Source organism: Leptosomus discolor, chromosome Z, assembly GCF_034619465.1.
Source record: "Leptosomus discolor isolate bLepDis1 chromosome Z, bLepDis1.hap2, whole genome shotgun sequence".
In the NCBI taxonomy this organism is placed as follows: domain Eukaryota; kingdom Metazoa; phylum Chordata; class Aves; order Leptosomiformes; family Leptosomidae; genus Leptosomus; species Leptosomus discolor.
The window spans coordinates 77893333-77902617 of record NC_141419.1 but is presented as its reverse complement, the minus strand read 5'-3'; the positions used below and the strand labels follow the sequence as shown (position 1 = coordinate 77902617).

At 40.7% G+C, this 9285-nt stretch overlaps 1 protein-coding gene across 1 annotated transcript in view; it reads right to left on the bottom strand.

Moving 5' to 3' along the window:
• Nucleotides 1-3109: 3109 nt before the first annotated feature.
• C6 (complement C6) overlaps nt 3110-9285 on the bottom strand; it is a 29165-nt gene continuing 22989 nt past the window's right edge. The window contains exons 13-18 of the mRNA XM_086480202.1: nt 9121-9232; nt 8571-8703; nt 7415-7606; nt 6774-6864; nt 5189-5430; nt 3110-3291 (exon numbers count right to left, since the gene is read on the bottom strand). Of these exons, the coding sequence (XP_086336328.1) occupies nt 3110-3291; nt 5189-5430; nt 6774-6864; nt 7415-7606; nt 8571-8703; nt 9121-9232 (952 nt within the window). The remainder of the gene's footprint in view (nt 3292-5188; nt 5431-6773; nt 6865-7414; nt 7607-8570; nt 8704-9120; nt 9233-9285) is intronic.

Here is a 9285-nt window from a genome sequence, read left to right as displayed (position 1 = left end):
AGAGATGTTTACCTCTCACATAGCAGCTGAAATATAGATATCAGAACTCAAACATTTAATACAAGATGTTTTTTTCTCATAGCTGTATCAGGAAACAGTAATTGCTATAACTAAGCACTGGCTCACTTGCGAATGTTTGGTGGTTGATAATTAAACATGTATATCTCCCTTATCTTCAAATGCTTGAAGTAAACTCTGGATTACCCCTTTCTGAGGTTGCATAAGGATAAACATTATAACAGACACCATAGGTATATTCAGTTTTCTGCTATACTTTGTCAAATTTTGCATTCTACGTTACAATTGCAAGAACTATTTATACAGAAGCCCACAACAGCAGCTGCTAATTGTCCAGCCATTGAATTGTGCCTCAGCTGTCTCGCTGTGGTAAGTGTATTCTACATACTCTTCACATACTGTTGTGCTAGTGAAAATGGAACTTTGCGTCAGTGGAAAGGCTCATTATACTCATTTTGGATAATGCCTCCTTTCTGACGTTAAGAACAAATAGATGGGATTTTTCTGTGCAGTAGAGAAGCTGCATTACTGAGAAAGCTGTCCTTCGAGAATTGGTAAGGTTTCTGTGGCCCTGGTTACCCTGACAGATTCAGTTCAGGTTTGCTTCATCTTCCCCAATTATAATTTATGGCCCAAGGCAATGATCAATCAAGCCAGATAACGTTACTTGGAGCTTACAATGGCAAAGGAGGAATGGCATTTCCTGCCACTAGTGAATAGGAAAACTCTATCATTACCTAATATAAGTTATCACACTAGAAGAGGAAAGCTTATCCAAGAAAAAAGATAGATGTTGCAGGAAACATTAGAGAGCTGCAGTCTTTGATGTAAGGGTTGGAGACCCCTGTGACAGAGCACAGCAGCAAACCCTAAGTCCTTGCGAGAGCAGTCCTGACTATACTGAAGCCAACAGCAAAAAACTCACTAATTTCAGCAAGCTGAAATTTTCCTCTGGATTCAGTTTATGGCTGAATCACCACCTTATTTATGAGTGGCAGATGATGTCTCCTTTCTATGTCATAATGCTCAACTGTAAAATACAGGAGTTGTCCTTATCAGCAAGAGAGAATAACATAAGTCTTAACGTGAGTGCTTGCACAGCACACAACCACTCTGAGATAGAGATGCTGGAGAAATGGTGGCAGCCAAGGGAAACTCGGCTACCTTCTGTTTACCAGGAAATAACTTCATCTGGCAATTTATCATGGTGAGAAGTGTCATGGAAAAAAAATTCCACCTATCACATTGCTAGACAGTCATGCTGGAATCAGAGTCCTTGTAATGAAAAGCTAGTATTGAGGTTAGAGGGTCAGGAGCAAGAAATCTTCATTGCTTGTTGAGGGTGCAGAAGTCATACACAGCCATTCTGAGTGATTATTCCTCCACAGAATGCAACCAGCAAGAAGAAATAAGGGCACTAAAAAACCATCTGAGGACAATCAAGTTTTCAACCCTCTCCTAGACCATCACCAGCATATTAGTATATATCTTCTGTTGGAGGAAAGAGCTATAAAACAACAAGTGTAAACCCATGTAATTTTTTTTATAATAATTTTTACTATGCGTTATAAGCAAGAAAACATAATGCTTTTTATTTAGCAGCAGGATTAACAGCTTCTTTTCCTTGAGCTCCATCCTGTCGAGACTAGCTGGATTTAGGGAGCTTGGCAACATCCCATATACAGGGGTCTGATATCTCCTTGGAGGGAAAATAACCGTTTCACATCCAGCCCACTTCCAGCTCCTGAGTGACTCTGCTCAGTCCCTGGCAAGGTGTGACATTTATACATAGGGCAGGTTATTCACCAATGGACACTTCTCATGCCTTTTTTTCCCCTGACTTTCATTATTTTGCTCACTCCTGGTGAAAAAAGTGACTTTCAGCTTTCCCCTTCTTGGAAGGCAGGTTTCTAATCCTCAATTTTGTAAAATTCTGAGTGTTGAATGGGAAATTCTGACTGTAACTGCTCAGCAGTGGTAATTTGTGACTGAGGAATGATCTGGCATGGAGGGCAAGAAAACTCAACTGTAAGAAGGGATTAAACTGGCTGGACTCAGAAATGCCAGAGTTAGAACAACTCCTTGCAAGGGAGTGAAATTTTCCTTGGTGATGAGATAAGAAACAGCCTCGGCATTGTCTTGTAGCCATCCTGGAATGGGAGGGCTCAGAGGCCCAAGCTCAGGGGCCACATTTGGGCAGCAGAGCTGGGCCAGGGCATCAGCCCACGGCTGGGCTGAGATGCCCCATGCAACTGCTGTCAGGATTAGTGCTGGTGCAAATGTATATATGCAGTCTGCATGTGACGCACCTTTGCAGACTCCATGTAGAATGGTGTATTGTGGTAGAACTCTGCCCAATTAATTAAATTTTTCTTTTCTATTTAAGCACAAATGTGTGTTTAATTCACCTCAAGGGTGCCATAAAAAATCCCCAACAGTGTTTAAGGCTCAAAACCAGCAAACAAACCCAGAAAGCAAACACTTCTTTCCTTCAGTTACTCTGATTAAAAATCAGATGGTTTTGAAGACTTCACTCAATCATTGCATATTTGTAGTTTTCAGTATTTTGTATTGCTCCCTGAGTTTGCACCGTGAGTGCCTGTACAGGTAGCCTCCTTCATGACCCCATTAGGTGTCAGAGGCAATGTGCAATGATGCTGATGTGCCTGGTCTGCCTGCCTGGATGATACAGCAGGTACTCAGACAGTGAGACAACCAGTGTGCACAGCAGTCACAAGCACAGGGACAAAGTAACAAATGGCTGAGGAAAGCAAAAGTCTCATCTAGCACCAAGGGAGACCAGAAGCTATGCTCCTCTTTCTCCCTTCCCATCCACTCCCTTACCTGCCTCTGCTTATCCACAGAGTTACCAGTAGTGAGAGAAGTCCTATACCCCACACCCTAAGACATTTTCAGACCAAAAAAAGCCCACTGCCAACCTTCTCCCAAAAATCTTTTAAGTGAGCTCTTTTTTTTTTTTATCCTTTGTTTTTGATCTACTCGTTCTTTCATAACCAGTAAAGTCTTTACTAGGATGGCTTAGCCTGAACACAGTGGGTTGATCGTGGTGGCTGCCAGGATATCTGACAGGTTACGCCAGGCATCTCCTCTGCTCCAGCACCTCCAGTTTGATGCCAGCACACTTCATGGCTGCCAGCGTACAATGACTGACTGTCCTCCTCCTCCCTGTCGACTCCATTTGGATGCAGTGAAGGCGGATTTCTTCTTTGGGGCACTGGTAAGGCATCAGGCAGGAGCACTGGCTCTGTGTCTCTGGGAATGAACATGTTGGAATTTTAGCTGCAAATGTCATGACTAAAACCGTATTTTCTTGTTTGACAACATTTCAAAGTCCAACAGGGGAAAACGCTATTAGAGGTTTGCAATGTGTTAGTTACCAAAAGCTGGTAGTGCATACACTAGATGGTAGGGTATTAGGAATAGAGACAAAAGCATTTTTAAATATGAGGTTTTGCAGCAGTTGCCCATATGGAAGCAGAAATGAAGTATCTAACTATTTTTATCCACTGGCTTTCCCTGACCTTTCTTATAAACAAAAAGATATTAAGTTGACTTTCTGTTCCCAATTATCGTTGCACACAATGTTGCTGTGAAATGGAGTCTCAAGGTCCATATTGTGTCAGCTCCTATTTCATTAAAGCTCCCTTTATGAATGCTAAGACACCTGCTGCTGGCCTGTGGTAAAGCTTAGTCCTGCTGGTAATTTCATTATCCATTTCTGATCTAATCAGATTCTGACTCTTTATATTCTTTCCCAGAAATTCCCTAGGTGGGAAACTAAATTTTTGCCTTCCCTTTCTTAAAACATATGAAAAACCTGGGTTTTTTCCTCCGTTTAGCTGCGTCACATGGTACTGCAGTACCTTCTATCTCTGTGTTGAAACTTATTCTCAGGAAACCCAAAACTTCAATTTCCTAAATGTTTGTGCATATTCATGAGAAAGAGGACTTTTGTGGAGATGGTGAGGAGGAAAGTCCAATTTAAACCTCTCGCGCACAACAATGAAAACTTATTTTATTTAATGTATTTTTCTCTTCTCTCTCATTCTTCCGCACTGAACAGGGCTCCTTTGTAGGCTTTTGAGAGAAGAACACTGGGTTTCTGGCACAGGATCCAGATTTAAGCCACTTCCACAGCAGGAGTAGATCTAGGCTTCTTAGGGGCTCTCGAATAAATAAACTTAATATTTTTTAAAATTATAGCCACCTTCCCAGGAACCCAAGGTGCCTAGAGGCTCCACCACAGCATGGCCCTCAAGGGTTGTGTCCTCTGCTTTGGCCCCACAAGGAACAACATCTCGTGGTAATTTTGCAGCCACCTGCTTCAGATCCTGTGCTGCAGAAATCTTGCATCTTCAAAATGGTGTTTTAAGATTGCTGCACATCGCTGTTCCTTTTTTTATCATAAGTAGTCAAGGTGTGATAAGGATCATATTTGTCTCTGGAAGCTAGTGAAGGAATGAGCGTGGCTGCCACTCAGCCTTTTCCTGGCAAGCTCTTGATGTATGCAGAGCCAGCCAGCACCTCAGATGTTTACAGGAAAACCCACTACTCTTATCACCAAGTTACACAGTAAATAGCAAAGTTGCACAAAGTGTTTATAAAATAATCCTCTTAGGGATTTCACCAGCTTAGCTAGTTCATTAACACTTAATAAACACAGTTTTTACATATGGGTATTTGCAAATTTTACCACTAAAATCCCATTAAGCCTGATGGCCCCCGTTTTACTTTTTAAGTAGTATCATGATTTATTTTTGTAATTTAATTATACGCTATAGAGGGTGTGGCCCAAATTAACTCCTAAAGTACAAACTGGTGGTCATAGTAGCCTCACAGGGAATGGGCTTAAAGATTCAAGTGTTAATTCACCTGAAAAAGTTCCCTTAATCTTAAAGTTCCTTTTGTGCCTTATTAATGGGGAGTGACAATGCTACACCACTCATGCCTAAGGGAAAAGGTATAAATCTAAGAGTAACACGTGGTAGCAGGGACATAGGACTGACCTCACTTCCACACTCGTCTCACCGTAAATTGATCAGATGGACCACAATGCCTGTAAATCCCAGTCTTGAAGCAGTGAAGGAGTCAGAATATTTTATTTCTACATTCAAAGGACTGGATAAATCCCACCATTCAGAAGTCATACCTGGACATTCCTCCCAGTCATAGCAGGTGTCATAGCCACAGGGCACTTTCTTCAAGCTATTTGTAGAGAGTTTTGCCCTTTCAATAGCCCAGTCTAGGTTGGAATCACCATGGCAATGGCCAGTATGCAAAAAATGAAATGACTGCTCTCCGAGGCATGTTTCAGCTGAATACTGACAGATAGTCTTGGTCACATTCTGTTCAGAAACAGCATGTAGCACGCAGATGTCTTCTGAGTAGTGGCTGCCCCAAGGAAAAAAGAAAAATTATTTTAGCAGGCAGTGGAACAAGTCCATGTTTCTAAATGCTCCACCAGCATCAGATGAAACATAGCAAAGCCATGGACAGGTTGGAAATCTGTCTAAAGACCTAAGACTGTCCCAGCTACTGCAGGACCTGGACCTGATATAGCATAGTGCTGTGAGATGAGGAAGCTTTGGTCCTGTCCAACAGATGGGAGGTGAAGGGCATGTGCCTGCACAAGAAAACAGGAGGTGCTGTTACCTCCACAAGGCATGTGAAAATTCCACCGGCCCTGTGGTGTCTTGTCTGAGCTAATGCAGCCCTGCAGCTGTGTGTGCAAGTCTGCCTCTGAGGCACAATTGTTTTGGGACTGATGGCAGGCAAACCCAGCCATGCTGCTTGTAGTTTCTTTCTGTATTGCTCTTGGTTCCTGAGCAGGTTCATTCTCAGCAAGTGCAGGCATTTCCAAGCAGCATCATTTTGTGGAGCTTAGCGTTTCCCAAAGAGAGGGCAAAATACACCTCACCTTGTTTATGTTCTTGAGTTAAGCTTATTCCTTTAGTCAACAAAACATCTCTAGTTTTCAGAGGATTTGGCCTATGTACTTTTGACAGTGTCTATCACCCTCTGAACATGCTCTCTTTCAACCCAAGGACTCTTGAGAGGGAAGATACCTGGTTATTTGGGTGTTGACATGAATGAGATAAGTCCCATGCCAAGGGACTTGCCTGTGGTCACACAGGAGCACTGTGGTGGAATGTATGTTGATCCTACAACTGCCCAGCTCATATTAAATCCTTACTCATCTTTCCTATCTCCAAGCCCACTCCACACCTCCACTCTGGCCAGTCATTTACTAAAAATCCTCTAGGATAACCCTCTATTCACTTGAAGGCTCAATGGTCTGTGCAGGTCTTGTGTAAAGAGACAGTAAATCCAAGTCTTACATATTTTTATATGCTCTGGAGACTGAACCATACAGTGTATTTTGCAGCATGTTTATCTGAAAAAGGTGAATATCAAACACAAGGAGCATGACCTATTATAGCAAGGTAATGACAGTGGAAATTTAGAAATTGGAGGAATAAAGAGAAGAAAAGGAAGAGTTGGAATCTCCAGTAGCAGATGGTAATGTAGATTAGAAGGATGTGCCACGGTGTGCCATTTGGTTAACGTCATTTTTCATTGATTTCATAGGCTGTAATTTGGAAACAGAGGCATAGCTGGCTAAAATCAAACAGAGACTAGCCCTCATTATTCTTCCTGTCTGTGCCACAATGGACTCTTGGTCTATCATTGGAGAAGTTTCAACTTTTCTTTTTCTAATTAAGTACTTAACTTACCCACAGTCTTCTTCTGGAGACATACAAACACAATGAGATCCAACCTGCTTTTGTCCTGGATTGCAAACACCTCTAATTTTAGCTTGCTCATCTGAAACAAAAGAGTGAGAAGTATTGTAACTAGGAACAAAGTGAACAGAAATAACTTTGATTCCTGCCATAAAACCTAAAATGGGATTGTTTCTGTTTATCCCACATTTCTGTCTTCAAAAGCTGCTGTGGTTGAGATTCCACAAGTATGCATCGGTCTTTGCAAAGATCACTGGAAAATCCTGCACAAGAGAAGATGAAGTTTCAATAGAATATGTTCTCCTACTTTGCTTTCATAAAGCTTGCTAGTACAGATTGGGGGGCGGACGGGGGGAAGGGGGGTATTTTATTTTTAAGAAACCTATTTCAGTATCTCAATTTCATCATTAAAGTGTACAGTACATTGCATCCAAACATTCTGAACTTAATGCAGAAGTTTGGGGCTGAAATTGTATGGCACTGTGGTAGGCACTAAGTAAAACCAAAATTAATGAACAGTTGCTGTATGTCTTAAAACTAGTCATCTGCCTCCTGGTTCCAGCTAGCTAAAACAGACTGTGCTGTTAATATCAGCAGTATAGAAACAGTAAAGTGTCTGCAGGCATACTAACCTTTTTCACACGTAATAGATCTCAAAATAGGAGGTATCCAGGACAGGCCTTTCCCACAAGTATACTGTGTTTGACCAGTGAGTATAAACCCAACTTGGCAGCTCAACTTAATGATTTCACCAATGTTGTACTGTTGCTTAAATGGGGAAATTATGACAGTGTCAGATGTTGGTGGTCTGAGGCATACTGAGGCTGCAATAAACAAGAAAAAACTATAATTCTTGTTGGTTTTATGGTGTGCAGATATTTACAGCAAGTCATAATGCTTTATCTGAAGAGCCGTAAAAACACTTAATAACACTGAACAGTTGACTGACATTCAAAACTAATAAATATTTAACGTAAGTGTAGAAAATGTCATAGTCTTTAAAAATATTTTTCAACCTATAACTAAATAATTACAATGTCTCCCTAATGTATGTTAGTACGAGTAATTTAATTTTACAGTTCAAAATAATAAGAATATCATTAACAGCATATTTTAATTTTTCTTTTGTAAATGAAGCTGTTAACAAAACAAAATGAATGGCAATAGAAAGATCATAGGTATATTCAGGCAATTTTTTTGTGATGAAAGGAACACTAAGTCAATGAAATCACACCAAGTTCTAGAAGACTAGAATCTTTCCTGTTAGAAAACCCAGGTCAATTCTGATCCTTAATTCTTGATTAGACTATAAATACTTCAAGGCATTCATTTATTGTAAGGGTTTTCAAGGCAGCGTGGGGTGGTGGTGGTTGAAGTCACATCATCCGCTTAATATAAAAAATGGTAGACAAATTCCTCTAAGCATGCTTTCTTCAGCATAACTGTCATCAACTTAAAGATATCTATGTAAGTCTGGAAATAAAAGATGAGTCCTTCTGTTAAAAATACTTAAAACTAGACAAGAAGGACCTCACAGCATCCATCTGAAGGTTTTCTGAAGCAAAGAATATTACAATATCTTTACAAAGCACATAATGATAACACTTTGGAATTGAAAAAGAAATGTGACTCAGTAGGTTTTTGCCATCTCTACATGAAATACCTTCTTAAAATGCTATCTTTTCAGATATTATTACAGATTCTTTTGTTAAAACCTGTATTAAAATCTATTTCATGTCTTTTTCTTCCACTTCTGTGGCTGGGCTAAACTAGTTTTCTCTTTCTTACATTGACATTCAACAGGTTGCTGTGTCCAGGTTTGATCAGGCAGACACCGAAGGTATTGATAGCCACTGAGGACATGACCACTCATGCAGGCAATTTCAGCTTCTTCCCCCACATCGTACTGGTTCTTTTCATTCTATGAAAAAGAAACCAAAAAGTCTCTCAAAAATCCATGGTAACAAGACTGGACATTGTCAAAAGAAACAATGATAAAAGCCTGATGATATGATGTAATGAATGCTGTTCCTACTCTGAAATATAAGCCCTCCACTCACCTATATAATGACAAGTTTGTCCAGCGGCACTGATGTCATGGTTACAAAACAAGGATTCAAGGACCACTGTTTGAAATGGATTTTACCTTGCCTTTGCTTCAGTTGCTGGTGGGCTTTGGTGGACTAGAGTTCCACAGCATGCCACATATACAGCAACATGCTCACTAGCACAGTAGCTAGCTTAGGTATCAGGCACATGCGTAGCAAAGAAGCCGAAAAATTTCCCAGCTCTGCTACTATTACACTTCCCTTCTGTATGACTAATTTTTCTTGCTCACCCTGATAAAGCCATTTTCTGGTGGATCTGGCCTGGAGCATCCAGACTCAGGTTCACCAATCAAGACATCCTCTTCTCGCCTGGCTTCATCATCATTTATACAAGGAGCACCTCTGAAAAGTAAAAATTTGCTGGTAAGCACTGGTGTCACCAAATAACGATGGCA